At 35.7% G+C, this 17636-nt stretch overlaps 1 protein-coding gene across 2 annotated transcripts in view; it reads left to right on the top strand.

Moving 5' to 3' along the window:
- The first annotated feature begins 8072 nt into the window (after positions 1-8072).
- LOC110462418 (hemicentin-1-like) overlaps positions 8073-17636 on the top strand; it is a 31518-nt gene continuing 21954 nt past the window's right edge. For both annotated transcript variants that reach the window (XM_021516365.1, XM_021516364.1), the window contains exons 1-2: positions 8073-8199; positions 16695-17060. In XM_021516365.1, the coding sequence (XP_021372040.1) occupies positions 8100-8199; positions 16695-17060 (466 nt within the window). In that variant the 5' untranslated portion in view covers positions 8073-8099. The remainder of the gene's footprint in view (positions 8200-16694; positions 17061-17636) is intronic.

Here is a 17636-nt window from a genome sequence, read left to right as displayed (position 1 = left end):
CAATATGATGGTCGAGTTCTGCTTGCAATGTCCAGTTTTGACCACTGAAATCTCGGGGGAGGCCTTGCTTAAATTTAGCGCAGATCTATTTATATATGTCACGTGGTTGTTTCGAAAGTGAGGAAGTGATGGTAACAACAACAGCACGTCGCCATGTGCCATGTCGGACTCAACTAGCGGACAAGACAGCAATACTATACGTAAATAATTGTTTTCAAAGGTCATGTATGATGCAAGTGTAGTATTCCTACCTATATGTTGATGACGTGCCTGCGGTAAAATTACATCACTAATCTGGGTTAATTGAGAGTTTTAGACTGTCAGGTGACGATTTAGGATTTCTTTAATATAATTATAATTTTTACCCTTAGGGAGTGAATTTCAGCAAAGTTTGAATCGGTATATTTCATAAGAAGGTATTTTAAACATGTGTATGCCAGTTAAACAAATATGACATTTTTTCCCCGACTAGTCCCTTTAAATATCAGATATCAAAAAAAGCAACGCTCTTTTTAGGCTTTGCCTTTTCATATTACAACGGAAACTTGAGAAGTCACAGCTTACATGCTACACACGTACATGTGGACGGTCCTATATGTAATCATAGAATATAGTTGTACACGTACTGTAGCTCACATGTACCCGTAAGGTTGCAAAACCTCTGTAATAACAATCGGAAGCGACTTGTTACCATGTAATAGTTATACAAGGAAATCACAAGTAATCGACAGTACAATCACTAGTAAGTATAGCCAAATTTATCATATACACAAGCAAGTAACCATACTGTAGTCGTCGATTAAGAGCCACGGTTGTTCAAACTTCAGACATTAACTTAACAGGAATTTTTGCATGTCTCCTCATACACTCTTTTTTCATCATCGTCCCTGAATTCAATCAAAATTTATCAGATTTTTTTTAATCAGAATTGTAGAAATTAGATCGACTTGGATGTCAGCGCTTGTAATTAATGATCGGTTATGTAAGATTAAGAAGTGAATATAAATATAAATTACAGTTTATCGGGTTGAAAAGTTGCAACATAATACCGTTTTGACTAATTATACAACATGGGTAAAGATTAAAATAATCCAATTTACCTCGACTGGAGGTGTACAACAACATGATATATTTAGCTCTCGCTTCGGTGATCCCTATTTCCGGGATCTGTAGTGCCGTTCGACCAGTGCTTTTGAAACAATAATAAGTGAAATTAATTCGAATTAATATTTTATCACAAGAATAAGTTAATCTATTTATTTTTTATTTTTCTTGTAAAAATCTTAAATGGTATTGGTAACAGGATGGAACTTTTGTAAATATGTGTGGTATGTTTTAGTTATACCTAGGCTACCAAAACAACAATTTTTAGGAAATAACACTTCAAATGTTTATTAAAATTCATTTGATGTGTTTATACTGTAAATGAAAAAAAAAAAAATGCAGTAACAGCACAGGACTTTGTTTCGAGTTTTCCTTTTCCAAAAAAATGTGACAATTTTTGATATTGACTCATTAGAGTCATCGTTGTAATTGACCCTACAATCATTGTAATAAATGCTCAGGTAATATGCTAGTCGTGCGTGTAGTTATGTCTACTCAAGCTGGGGATTACCGTGGCTATTTTTAGACGTAAACAAATTATCACAAATGAGAGCTTACCACAAACACTGAACAGGCTTCACACACCGAAATCTTAATTTAATTAAACGTAGAAACAAAAAATAACGAATTTAGATATTGAAGAAACGGGAACTGTTCCGCAACGTCAACAGACATGTATAGGCCTACGGGATTTTGCTAGAGATTTTAAACGCTTGGTCATATCTTGCATGCATGATTGTGATCATAGCCATAACGTAGAATATCTTAAAATGGTAGAAATTACTGGCACTAGTCAAAATTCCATCCAACTCACCGCTACAAGTTGAACCTGATAAGCGGCTAGAACATTTCTTCGTATTTCACTTATGCGCAACAAGCTCTTATCTCAATTCTAGCCTAGAGGGGGTACCAAATTGGCGCTGGACTACGGGGAAATCGGATCTTCTGGAAAATTCCACGAAACCCAAGAAATATACCCTATTTTCAAAACCCTCTCAGGACCGTTCTTTGAAAGATATCGAATAACCAAATATATCGTTTTCTTTAGAATAACTTGGACTACTTATGTTTGGAGTTTCAGTTCGTCAGCTTTAAGTGTTAATTCTCCAGGGTGAATTATACAGCTACTAATGGTCAAAATGCCGATTTTGGCGTGTTTTACACACAATATCTCAATAACTAGATTTTTCCCAGATATAACAGATACCCAAGGAGGTAGATCGCGCTGAGTTCTACAAACCTTGAAAGTTTCAGCAAAAGTTATGGAGCCGTTTTTTTCGTACTCAAATCGCTGTTATATGCGGCAAATTAGCTACATTTAGCCGTGTTAACATTTCGTTCAGAGGAACGATAACAGAGTTATAACAAATAAAGAATTATGTTATATTGTAAAAAAAATATATATATATCGGCGTGCACTTGTAGGTGTTTCGTATTATACACAGAACCCCTCATTTTCACGTAGACATGATTGCAAACCATCTACAGAATGGAAAACCACAACCGGAAAAACAGAAGAGAGCCGAGAGAATGCGTCTTCTAATGTTTATTTTGTATATGTACAATGAAATGCATTATGATTCTTTCTTTTTGGCTTCTTTTTACCCTCACAGGGCCCAGTGTTCGTTTGAAGCTCCCAGGGTTGTATACCTTAAGCAGGGGTAAGTGTTTAATACACAAATCATTAATATGTGAGTATCTCATCAAAACACACATGATGAAGAGACGTTTCTGTAGGCCGTAGGTTTAGTTGGGTTGCTAAGGTCGGCCGCCATCTTGGATCCGCCAACTTGTTGATTGCTAAGGGAAGCAGACATCTTGGATTCAAAATGGTTGCTAGCAACCATATTGAAATTTTGAATCCAAGATGGCGGAGCAACCATCAAGATGGCGGATCCAAGATGGCGGCCGACCTTAGCAACCCCGCCCCACAGTATCGTCTATTCATCAGATGTCTGTCCGGTGAGTCTGATGTTAAGGCCAGAGGAAACCCGGGCTGACAAAAAACGATAGCTGAATAATTTACGTAATATAAGATAAAGTACAGGCTGTGTACGACGTGAGGTTTGGCTTTACTGAAATGAAGATGCCCAGGGGCGAAAACTGAAGTACCGGTGGGTGATGGTGGACCCCCGCTGAGGTAATTGGCCACCCCTGATAACAGTCATGGTCATCGTCACTAACACACCGATCTGTTCTATTTAAATATTCTTCACCAGAGTTGATAACTATTTATTGTACCTTGTTTAATGTTAAATTAGATACTGATATTATACCAGAAAACTGGACTATTGGTATAATTAAACCGATGTACAAAAATAACGGGAATCCAGAAGATCCTGACAATGATAGGGCCATCACGCTCATAAGTTGTTTGGGTAAGTTATTTACATCTATCACAAACAATCGCTTGAACAACTTTGAAAAACAGAATAACTTGATATCTAGGAATCAAGCGGGGTTCCGAAAGGGACATTCGACTGCTGATAATGTTTTTATTTTACATATATTAATTTCACTCTATCTTAATTTAGGGCACGGAGCGCACTTCAAACTGATATTTTAGAAACAAATCGTCACTTTAACACACATGTCGCACATGGATCGAAAGATCTATTCTTTATGCACTAGGTGGTATCAATAACATGATTCAAAGATCATTACGAAAAGTAGTTTCCAACGTTTTGTATACCAACCCATGTTTTTAATGGAAATTAGGCCATGCGCAATGTCACATGACTTGACGAGATCTCGCGTTACCGAAGGTATTTCGAAACGTTACGACATAGGCCGGCGATATTTTAGTCACGTGGCATTATAAGACGGGGCTATCAAAAAACTAGAGTAAAACAGAGTAAGTTTGAAAAAATATGTTTTTAGTGATTGTATTGGTTGTTTAAGGCATGTTTTGCATGTCCATCTTGTGCATAAAGAATAGATCTTTCGATCCATGTGCGACATGTGTGTGAAAGTGACGATTTGTTTCTTAAATATCAGTTTGAAGTGCGCTCCGGGCGCGGGTCGCATATTTCGGACTATCTACATATATGTATGCATAGCTGTGTCTTATTACGAAATAGTTAATTTGTACAACATGTTATCATGCATATATATATATATCAGTATCTTTACATACATGCACCTGTCCATCCTGTCATTAAATAATATATGAAATCATGTTCATGTACCTCATGTTACACATTTTCATGTGTCTGAGTGTTGAAAAAATAAATTGAAAAACTGTTACATATCCAGGTAAGTGACTCGACACGTTAGCATTTGCATTGTGATTTTTCTGAAAAATAATTCTAACAAGTTACAAACATTTTGTCAACTTAAAACATAGATTATGATTTTAAAGTAAAATAAAATCGTGCTTAGAGATATAAAAGAAGTTAAAAAATATGAAAATTTTAAATAAATTCAGTGTAAAATTGTATTTGCTTTTTTGAAATGCGAAATGAATACTTAATTATCTCATACAACCTTTAGATTTCACCTACTGAAACACGAATCAGTAGCATACCGTATATCTGAAAGAAGTTGCATGAAATTACAATACAAAAGGACGGTTTTATATACTGGGCATGTTTGTGTCAATTATAAGATATTGAGGATATATTTTGTTTCCTATCAAATTATTTTTTGATGCAGAATTAAGAAAGGAAAAATGCAATTATTATGTTAGACAAGTATTTTAAAAGAAACGTTGCCGTAATTCTTCAGATACTGTCGTTGTATAGGAGGTTAAATTCTTTGGAGATAAGGAGGCGTTGACATCGATACCGCCAAACCCAACCCCCACAATCTTTTTGAATTTTTACGGTATTTGTGATCTGAAGCTTATATGAATTCAATTGAAATAAAAAAACACATATAACGCATACAGATAGAAACACCAACCATACGTTTCCGATTCATAATGAAAAGGGTATGTTAGTGTTACTAATCTTCATTATTCACTATTATATACCCGAAACTACACACACCCGTGCACAGTGGTCGTCTTTATACTTTCTTTGTTCAATATTTGAATTAAATTAAAACAATACGTAAAACAGACGTTGTACTTCAGTCTCATAATTCAATCAGAGACGTATACAAATAGACTATAAACTATACGGACCCGCGAATTAGTTACAATAATGTTAGTTTGGACTTAATCCTGATATGTCGGAATAATCATTCTCCCGGGTGTTGGTTGAGATACATCTAATTTATACGATTTCGTGGTAGAAACCAGATACGCCGGCAAAAGACGTCCTTGCGACTTGAGACGCTTACACCATTTCTCGGGTGCTGTTGTCAGGAGGGGTGGCATTTATTTCGAGAGATATTACTCTTTACACAGCGGGATAGATCCAAACAAACCAACTGTAGCCGGGTCCCTGTGACTGAACTTAACCTTCGAAATAGCAGTTGCCGCAGGTATCAGGGGTTATCCCACGTTTGATAAATAATAAACTATATGTATCTGTATCTGTTTAACCAATAATAAAGGTAAGGCCAGGTAAGAGAAAATACCACTATTGTAGAGGATAATGAAATCAGTGCAGTATCTGCGTATACACAGCCGGTGCACGTGTTACTGTGACGTTGTTTGTCTCTTCCAATGTTTTCCTGATCTTTCTAATAGCGTAGCCTTTGTCACTGTATCTGATAATAGAGGTTCGTAATTCTGGACATAAGCGTGAGATCTTCTGCAATGCTGCCGTTTGCCTAAGTGAAATAATAAACTGCGTGCGCATCCTAACCCAAAAAGACGGAGTAGACGATCGAACTAAACAGCCGGACGGAACAGTCAGACGGAGTAGCCGAACTGAACGACCCAATGCAATAATTGCACGAGAGGGACGGCCGAAATGACCGAACGGAACGATTTAGCTGATACGAACGAAACAGACGAAAATTACGAACGGTGATCGAACGGTGAACGATCGCTTTCTGGACGCTAGACTACCGCTAACCGCACGCAAGGCGCACGCAGAACGAACTGAACCTAGGTAGATACTTGAACGTAATTCTAACTGTATTGTCCGGATGTTATGACAAAGAGATACGTATATATCCAAACACACCAACAGGCATGATATGCCCAAATCGCCACAATGGTGTACATGTAACCGAATTACATACTTTAGATATGCAACTGACGTACCCTAAAGGAACCGGTGTTTTTCGTTTTGAAATACTGACCATTGCCCGGCTGAAATTTGACGTTTGCAAAATCCTTACTTTAACCTTTTGACAAATCCGACCTTTTCGCTGCGGAATCTGAATTTTGACTATAACGATGGGGCTTTTGCTGTGTAATCGTGCATCACCTATTGAACCACATCGGCATACATTTTGCATGAATATGCAACCAAAAATGTACGTATTTATATCTTGAGAAGGCTTACATAGGCATTACTAGAACTTTAACTGTGAACACTGTTTGTTTGATAATTTCCTTTGCAAACTAAATGTCTAAGAGATGTATGAAAATGTGAGGCCTTCGGCCCGTCTACTGACATTGGAGTCTTGAGTTCATTGAAAAAAAGGGTATTAATGTTCGTATCAAAATAAAGTTGGGTTGACATTTCGTAGCGATAATGACCTCACATTATGCAATGGAACATTTTCTGTTTTAATATAATAAGATAAATGTGATTTTCATAAACTTGTTCTAAGCAACTGTGCTAGTCGGTCACATTCAATATTACATGACAAATTGAAGAACCTAATATAGTTGCAGTCATGAAACCACAAAAAAAAAAAATAGCAAAATGCTATTGCAGTTAGCCAACAGATGCATAGGCTAAAAAGTCAAATGGTGGCATCAACCAGTGTCTTCGCAAGATTTTTCGACAGCATCCTTTATTTTCTAAACAAGTCAGATTAGTTCATGTATCACAATATATACAACAGTCGATTCAAACGGTTCATGGTTATTATTATAAAAGTCCACATGATAAATTGTTTACTTTAGGTTATTACACGTCCTAGTAGTCGGATATATCACACGCTACCAAGATTCCAGATTCCAACATATTATGTTAATACAGTGTTTGGTTCATATATCTTGTTTCATTGAATATGTATTTATATTTACATTCTGTATGCTTAGACCCATTGACAAAAATTACATTCATAAATGCATAACACAGGTGTTCATAGAATCTCAGCACGTGGGAACTGATAGTAACCTGATCACACTGCGTAGTAATACACTACAAAAACTACTCACTCGGAACGACCGACCTAGATGCTTACTTCTTACATCTTAAAATATTATTGAACTGTGCTTTGTGAAATATGCACGTATTCATGTGTCCTGTGCTACAAATAAACATTGGATATGGAACTAAATTTTGTTGTGTTATTGTTGTTGACGGTTGCTAAGATCTCTCACGATAGTGTCACATTTCCCCGCGAAAAAACACTGTTCTCGCCACTGCGTTGCCCCCGTGTATAAGCAGGAACAAACCCTGTTTATTTGTTTTATTCGTTGTTATATCGATCCACTGAAAGGATTCGTCAATGTAAATATAAGGAATGATATTTATTTTTTCAACATTTATGAGGACATAACAACAATGGGATTTTGGACATATTTTACATGAATCGCTAACGCGATTCATTCAATATGTCCATAAACCCAGTGTTGTTATGACCTCATAAATGTTGAAAAAATAAATATCATTCCTTAAATAACATGTTTTCTTATTATTGATAGGTGTTTCATGTCGATATTGTACATACTACCACTCTGATTTACTTAATGTAAGATAGTATCATTGTTTTTGATCGAAACATTGTGAATAATGAATACATGTATATACCGACAATTACGCACGTACTATATAATGACCCGGTACACAACGATTTATAGATGTGTCACCGATCAGGAAGTTAATAAACAATACAACATGTAATGTGTACATACGCCCTGTAAATTTATTATTATATGTCAGTGTGTACATGTTTATACACGGGTGTATGTACACGGCAGGATGTCTGACATTTACCTGCAGCAGCAAATTGTTTATGTAACTCATCGTGAACCAAGCTTCTACTTGTTCATCGTACTACTTACAATCCGATCATCGACAGGTAGGTTGTGTTGTATTCCAACTGAATACTGTATGTTTATATCGGTATATTTTGAAACGCGATTGATTACGTATCTAATGACTAAGTATGTAAAATGTACAATATGTATAGGGGAGATAGCGACATAGGAAGTATGATTATGATTTAAACCGAGGCTTACCGAGTGTTAACGTTCAAATTCTACACTCACGGGAAAAATGTATATCCCCTATACTCACCGAAGCTTTCCATACATTCAGCGTTGCCTGCAAAGGAAACAATATACATATGTAGAGATAACGTGCACAATAATTAAACACATATTTCAAACCCGATAATATGAAATATGTGAGACATAGTGATTGTATGTACAGTCGGAAATATTTAGTCCTTGCATAATTCATTAATACATTTTTTGAGGAGGGGGGGGGGGGGGGGGGGGCTAAAGTTTCATCAATCATCCCTCCCCGTGCCACTGCCAGTCTGTGGGATTTTTCTTTCAAAATATCGGGTAGACAGGAGCAAGTTTGGCCAGTTTTCATTAAAGTCGTTCTGGACAGCAATTGTTACATAAATAGTTTTACTTTAAAAATCGAAAACAAATTTGAAATCAGTTAATATGGATAAATATTTATTTTTTAAACGGGGCATGTTTGGGAAAACCTTTTTTTTCATTTTTTTTTTTTTTGTAGAATAAATTCAAGCCAGCAACAATTAATTTATGTCTAACAATATCAATCTCTTAGTATCCGAGTCCAATAGTATACGTTCATAATTGTACTATTTTCGCGGTGCCCGGATAATGTCTTAGCATTAACTACCTGAAAAATGGAATGGAGTACAAACAAATGCAAAAAAATCTTATTATTTTTTTTATTTATTTTTTATTTTTGCGTCATTGCAAAAGCTTAAAAAGAAAGACGAATGATAAAAATAGAGAAAAGTACACAAGAATCAAAGGTCTTAACCCATAGTTGATGCTTAAATGGTAACAGTAATATAGTGTATGTAAATAAGCAGTTACCATAATGATTACATTACGAAGTACATACTGAAGATATTCTGGCTTTTCTCAGCTTTAAATGACAAAGAACAATCAAAGACACGAAAGTACAGATGAATTGTTAAGTCCTGAAGAACAATCGAATATCCAATAATGAATACATTTATAAAAAAAAATTGACCTAGGCCTTAATTTGGTGTTCCTCTTGAAATTACATGTATTTATACTTGCACATGTCAGTTATAAGCCGAAATATCTTCCTATCCATGATTATGCCGCATTTCCATTGTTTTATATTCAATTAGTTTGACGCCTATAGTGGTCATATTACAAAAACATACATACTGCACATTTTCTCTAAAATAATATGAGAAAAGTGAAGAAGCAAACGGCGCAGCAAAATGCGCCTTTTAAAAAATAAATCATGTTCTTTAAAATCGAGTAACAGAAAACAATGACAATATTCTGAGATGAAAATTCAGAAAAAAATAGCTTTGTGTTTGTTAAAACATTCAGAGAGAAAAATTCTTTGTTTTTGATCTTGTGTTAAAATGACTCCAGACGAAGATATTCAAAGATATTCATTATGTGTCCATGCCTACAATGTAGTAACAAATAAAAGCATGTGCATTGAATTGTTTGAATAAGAATGAACTAAATCAAAATATTCTAAATAATGTGGTACAGCTGCAGAAAATTCGAGTTGGCTTTAGTGAATGTATTGTCAACACTATATGATGACGCGTGTTAACAGTGATGTAACAGTCGCGTCACAACATGTTGTGAACATCAATTCGGATTATTTTAACGCAAAATACGTATGACTGGTATATATGTACTGACTTATCAGTATCAAATGATGCTATTTTGAATCCAAGGGCAAGAAAACAAGCGCATGTACTACATGGAAACAATTTTCAGCTCGAGAAAAATGAAAATATCAAAATAATATGTAGAACATCGAAGAGTTTCATCAGTAACATCGACTTGTAAAAAATGTAGAATTGTTTCTGATCATAAAAATCAGCCGGCGTTACGACAAAATGCAAGGTATTCATTGAAAATATCAAATTAATTAATTGTGCAAAAAAGGAGTATCAATGCAGGCATGGAACAACGCATGCCTTTTACGAGCCTGCTCGACCAGAAGGACGAACGATTTTGAAGCCTTCAAATAGCATAAAACATGTGACTCAGGTACGTTTTCGACAATTAAAAAACGATCCGGGTACGTTTTCGAACACGAAAGTTTGACCCAGTACATTCACTTACAAGTGTAATATTTTTTATCACATAGCTCATATTATCAGAACATTCGCAATTTGCTATAGATGTATGGAAATCTAGCAAAGACAATAGTATTTGTACACGGTCGTGTTATGGTGTTTATTACATATTCGTATGACACAATAATTTGTTTTTCATTTCGATGCAACTTTTTTCCGCTCATCTCTTTAACGCATTTAAAGAACGTGCGTTTAATTTATTGACAATACATGTACACTTAATCGGTTAAATATGATCCAATAACAACTAAAAACACCGGATAATTAGATGACGCGGTAAACTACTATTTTCCTTGTACTGTGGTATACAATAACTTCACACGTTTGATGATTAACGCGTTGAAGGATGCTAGCTCGTTGGTATTTAACGTTTTAGTTTTTTCATAAGCCATGCCACAGATATGAAATTCAAATTGCCCTCAAAGTATTTTCGTCATTACATACGCAGTGTTATTTTCTTTACATTTTTTAGATGGCTTATTCCTGTTTAACTGTTTTATCTCGCCGATACTTGCTCAATACCAATCAAGAGGTCTAGGAAAAAATGTTCTTGTCAGAAAGTAATTAATAACAAATAATGTTCGTTTATGTTGTTTCTAATCTCCTCTCTAATTTTGAGTTGTTATAATTTAATATTTCAGCGTGCCAGTCGTTTTGAAGGTCATACATTTATCATGAATATTCGTGAAAGAAAACTTAAATGTCTCTCCTTTATATGTGATACTCATTTACTGAACTGCTTCTGTTAGCAAGTGTTCAATGTATTTCATATCCCGCCAATACTTTAACATGTCAGAAGTGCATAAAAGGAAAATAAACTAAAAATCCCTGTAAAGTTAGCTTTTCTGGTAAACTTCTATTTTATGGTAATATCGACCTTGATATTTGACTGATCACATATATGCATGTATTTGCAGTTATCATATGCATGTCCAGACAAACACTCGTGTGACCCTTGGCGAAATGCCACTGATGGAGTGATACAAAACTATGTTCGATAATATTTTATTTTTATTAAAAACAATAATCAACATTTGACCGTTCAGGCACGTCATTCTAACATTCGAATTCATGTACAAAACAAACATTCTTGAGAAACTTAATAAAACTTCATTAAGACATACAGATACCAGAATACAACAAAACTGTTCGGTGAAATTATTATTATCATTATTATTTTAGTAACAGTAACATTGACTGGTCACGCACACATTTGAACATGTCTGCGTTTTGTCAAAATCTGTGAAAAGGCTACAGATTGTTCACAAGATAGTATGTCCGACGGGCGGACGGACAGAAGACTGGGCAGGTTAGGTAAACTAAAGGAGTGAAATCAATATCATTGATGTATATTTGTGCATAAAGTTTGATCTTCCTTTTCATAAGATTTTAGTCACTATTCTACGGGAGTCACTTTTTCACATGACAAAAGATTAACAAATAGTTAGGTGGTATGCTTTTTACGGCTCCTCGGGTAGGATTTCTACGAAGAGAAATGACCCCCGGGTAGGTTTTCTACGAAGAGAAATGACCCCCGGGTAGGTTTTCTACGAAGATAAATGACCCCTGGGTAGTTTTTCTACGCGGAATATTTTTTTCATGTTACACATTATGATAATGAGTTTCCGTGTAGATATATTGTTTTTTAACCAGCAAACATTTGATAAGTTTTTAATTATAATTAGTGGAGAAAATGAACGGAACAATTACCATTTATAGAGTCTTATTACAGTCTTAACATAATATAATTCATATATCACCACTCATAAATAACTATTGATAATGCATTTGTGTCGAAATCAACACAGATTTCTCCAGGTCACATCAACGAATCTTAACGCCATTTTTCAGCAAGGTGTTACTTTTTCACGCCGCTTGTGTTATGGTGTTTATTACATAGTCGTAGGAAACAATGTTTTTTTTTCACATCGATGCAACTTATATTCGATCATCTCTTCAACGGATTGAAAGAACGTGCGTTTAATCATGATCCAATAATAACTAAAAACACCGGATAATTAGATGATAGATCATGTTAAATGCTGACGCGGTAAAATACTATTTACCCTGTACTGCGTTATACAATAGCTTCACACGTTAATGTGATAACGTTATTGTAGTACATAATGATTAACGCGTTGAAGGATGTCAGCTCGTTAGTTTTTTAACGTTATAGTGTTTTTATAAACCAAGATATTCAAATTGCGCTCAAAGTATTCTCGTCATTACACACGCAGTGATATTTTATTTACAGGTTTGCTTTGGATTAATCCTGTTAAACTGTTTTTATCTCGCCGTGACTTGCTCTGTACCAATCAAGAGGTCTATGATAATTTAGTTTTAACAGAAATTAATAATAACAAATAATGTCCGTTTATGTTGTTTCTAATCTCCTCTCTAATTTTGAGTTGTCATAATTCAATATTTCAGCGTGTCTGTCGTTTTGAAGGTCATAAATGTATCATGAATATTCGTTAAAGAAAACTTAGATATCTCTCCTTTATATATGATCCATGTAGCTGGTGTAATGCATCTCATTTACTGAACTGCTTCTGTCAGCAAGTATTCAATGTATTTCAACTCACGCCAATACTTTAATATGTCCGAAGTATATACAAGGAAAATATAATAATAATCCCTGTAAAGTTTAGCTTTTCTGGTAAACTGCTATTTAATGACAATATCGACATTGACTTTTGACTGATCACATATATACAATGTATATGCATTTTTAGTAAGCATATGCATGCCCAGACAAACATTCATGAGAACATTCATGTGACCTTCGGCGAACTGACACATTATTGAGAAGCTTATGCCAGAAGGACAACAGTTGAATCGGTACGGTACTCAGAGCTTTTCCGACTATCACAACTTCCGAGGTAGATGTCGATTGCTGACGGACAAACTGACCATACAGGGTTTCCAATGATGGTTAAATAGTTCTCGTTTGGATCTAATGTACTAGGCTTTAATTAAGATAAACAAAGTGATGATTAATTCTAATAATAAACATGCATCTGGAAAAAATGTGTAAAAAATAATTTAAAAAAAACTATAATTTGTGAGGCCGTTTTGGAAACTGTGAACTCATTACTCTTCATGAAACGTCGAAATTGCATCCCTTTGGCGTTTGTCCAACCACTGAAATTGTCCTTGCGTCCCATATTTAATTATAGCAAGCTTATATGCTTTTTTTCTTTACAAGTTTCTTATGTCTAGTAGTTTGAAAATAATATGTATAAAGGAAGGTAGTATTGACGCAATATTGGTATTTCCTCGAATAGTTCGCTTGGTTCCGACTGTGTTTTTATATATTCTTTGTAAATTAACATCAGATTACTCGAACTGAAATTGCTCGAATACCAGTATTTCTCGAACTCTAATGTATCCCCGACCAATCAAAACCTTATCATTTAACCTATCGATTCGCCGAACAGAATGTCTTACCTGTGTATCGCACCTACCGTGTACCATCAGCATGCTCATTGTGTTTAATAGGAGGAGTAACGGCAGTTCCATTAACAAGCTGTATTGTTACCATGTTTTAGCTGCATTATCATTTTGTGTGCATATGCATTATTCCCAGACGATGTTTGACATCGACGTTTTAGCGGAAGTGTAAATTCAATGGGTGTGTATAGCCATACTTAGGCATTGCAATACTACGAAAAGCCTTAAAAGAATGTATCTTTTGTTAATCTCTGATATTCACTTATTTTGAATGAGCTAATAATGATTCATATTGAGATAAGATGGGCGGATGGGTCGAGTGGTAAACACATAATTGTACGAGGGGGAACAACTCTTCAGGTCTCCCTCACACCAGGGCAATAACTGTTTTATTATTCCGAAATTTCATCTGTGGCGTCTCTTTTATATACATATAACAAAAATACATCAACGTTAGACAATGCAAAGATCCCCTTTGATGTCACTGACCTGTTCGCCCTTATCCTATTAGTTCTGGTAGCATATATATACTACAAATACCTATCACTGTCAGTGTTTTGATTTTTACATCAAATTGAACAACAATTATAGCCCTTTAAGTTCTTCAGCAGTTCGCAGCCATTGTTGATGGTTGGATGTCATCCTGAACACATCGGGCGTTAGAGAGTCTAACAAAGAAAGACAACTCGTCCGATAATGTGCGAGGGGTACCGAGAGGGATACTCGACAGGGAAAATGGATCGCGTGAGGGATACCCCATGTTTTTTAGCCCTGTCATGTGATGTGTCTTAACCAATCAGACACGTTGTAAAATCGATGAGGAATAATAATAACGGTTTCCCCACTAGACATCTACGTTCCAGACGAAAACAATCAAGGCAAATGTGTAGCAAGGGGAAGTAACTCTGTTTACGCAAGCATGTGTTACTATTAAAGAGCTTCGGCGCCCGAGAACTACGCCCTTATTAAGCGGAATCACATCGTGAAGTATCGATTATCTTAAAAGATATTCAATGTTGAATTCGTCATGATTGTTAATTCCGTTATCAAATAACGTTATTTTAATAGGTATTCAAGATGTTCGTCATTTTGGCATGATCGAAGAGTTTTTGGGCATTAAACATAACTGTTGAGATAATCTGGTAATGGAATAACAAAGTTGTGCTAAAAATAGCCGCGTAGAGCAATTTTGAGGTAAAAATTCTCGCTAATGAGTTACAATAACATGTTTAAGGGCAAACATACAAACTAGTGTGATGTTTATGTTGACGATAGGCAGCCAATTTCGTTCGTATAAGTCCTAGTTTGATCGCATCATGTCATGGTGGCCTTTGAAACGTGACGCGAAGCGTAACCGTATCACGCTTCGGGCTTGAATGGAGCTGCTTGTAATCCTACCGCGGGAAATATTCCGGTTAAAAGAATGCGTTTTATGTAATATTAAAGAAAAAGGACTATAAATATAAGGATTAACTTTCTATTTAGTTTAAGTTATCGGGTGATAACTACAATGGAACTAGGGTAAATTAATCATAATCCGCTTCGCACGTTATGTTATACAGTTGTGTGACCGCACAGCGCACCAGAAATAGCGTGAGCACAACGTGCATACATCGTTCACACACCGTCCGCACATCGCCCACGCATGGTGCGCACAACTGTGCAATTAAAAATCGTTCGCCCCGTTATGCGCTTTTTTCCTAACAACTTTGCGAGTTGGTACAATTTGTAGATCAATATTACAGAATGAAAAAAATACGGAAAGCTTGTATGCAATAATGCACACTGTATATTTTACTGTAATTTCTCATCACAATGATTAAGTTTCTGTATATTTTTACAATGCGTGAAAAACAGCATTTCTGTTAGACTGTCAATAATGGGTTTGCCTCTAAGGTAGCATAACAGGTAAATAACAATTTGAAGAGTGACTGGAGATTAACCATGCCTGTGCCTGACACATAGAGCAGGTATACGATACCGTATGACCGTAATTTAAACACAAATCGACGTTTGTTATTTGCATTAAGTTTGCCTATAGCTCCCCTATACCTGGGTTTTCACACACACCGGTCCTACCCGACGAGTACAAATACGGTCAAGGTACATGTACAAAGTGGCTATGTTTACACATGTACCTGTATACGGGACTGTGGTAAAATGTTACATGTGTCGAGTAAGGTCGTTTAAAAAACTCCGAAAACACAATTTCTAAATTTAGGAAAGTATAAACAGAAATATAAGTTTACAGATGTAGAAACATACGTAAAAATCAAGTTTATATGTTTAAACACAAAACCGTATATATATTGTTAAGGCATTCCTCAATTTACACCAACCACGATTGTTATCGCACAATGTTCGTCCATCGTGCGCACAAATGTATTCAAGCAATGATTGCCAACTTGTTATCGTTCGCACATCGTGCACTCATCTTGAACCGTTGTGCGATCCCATAACTGTATATTAATGAGTAGCATGGTAAATATCGCCTCAATATGAAAAATTCACTGTAAGGGGGAACATGCAACCATTGTCGATTTCTTTAATGGTGCACCCCTTGCTATTGCAACAATACGTTTATTGAAATTAAATGAAATCCGCATTATTATTCAATGATATTTTGGGGTAGTGGTCAGATTATTTTGGTAATTGCATTTAAGCATGTACATGTAGTACACCAGACTTAGGTATACACAGACCACTACATGGAGGTGTCGTACATATAAGACTACATCTTTTTATTTTACAACAATTCATCTCCTGTAACACAGATGCTGTCACATTGACGGGGTCGTCTGAGTACGCTGTCCCCGGGAGTGAGTTTACACTGACGTGTGATGTACCAGAGGAGGCAAACAGTGACCAGTTGTACCGCCGTCCTGACGTGACTGCTGTAGCTAGTATACAAATAGCTGGTAGTCAATGTTACAACACCGCTACTGTTCCTCCTGTTCTCTGTAGCCCTGATGTGTGCTCCTGTACTACCACCTCGACTAACTATGGTACAGTGTTCCAGTGGGTCATACAGCCACAGACAGGGGACCATGGATCTGTGTGGTTTTGTCGTCGTTCCAACCCAAGTCTACCTGAAGCTGACAGGATTGTAGAGAGTCCTGACTACACACTTAACGTTGCAGGTAAGTAAATTGTTGTTTTGCGTACAAAACTGTCGAGTCTCATATATTTACTTTCCTCTATTTATCTGAATTTGACTTTAGCTTTCACATAATTGTACCTTAATCTAATTGATAACGCTGCACTGGCATTCGTATTACAGAAATTAGTTTCCCATCTGATAGTTTATCATACATTTCAATTATTGCAATATTGTAAATTTTCGTTAAATTAAGTTTGTTCCTCTTACAATATACTCGGAAAATGTTGGATTTTTTATATTAAAGAGATGTTGATATTGAGGAGAGGGGGGGGGGGGNATTGGGGGGGGGGGGGGGGGGGAGAAAAAGTTTTAACACCAAATATATTTTTGCAATGAGAATTGGTGTAGCATAAAATGTGTATAATGGGATAAATATGTATTTATAACTTTTGTTGTGTTGTGTATATCAAGCGTTAAATCTGCAGAAGAAAATTTCGTAACAAAATACGGGTACTCAAATATCTGGTCTGTGTTTAAAGAATAAGCTTAAGAATTTTTACTTACAAAATTTAAAAGAATTTTATTTTTTTTTTCAAATCTGCAAACTGGCAGTATG

This window comes from Mizuhopecten yessoensis, unplaced genomic scaffold (assembly GCF_002113885.1).
Source record: "Mizuhopecten yessoensis strain PY_sf001 unplaced genomic scaffold, ASM211388v2 scaffold10793, whole genome shotgun sequence".
Classification (NCBI taxonomy): Eukaryota; Metazoa; Mollusca; class Bivalvia; order Pectinida; family Pectinidae; genus Mizuhopecten; species Mizuhopecten yessoensis.
This window is presented reverse-complemented; position numbering and strand designations above follow the sequence as displayed.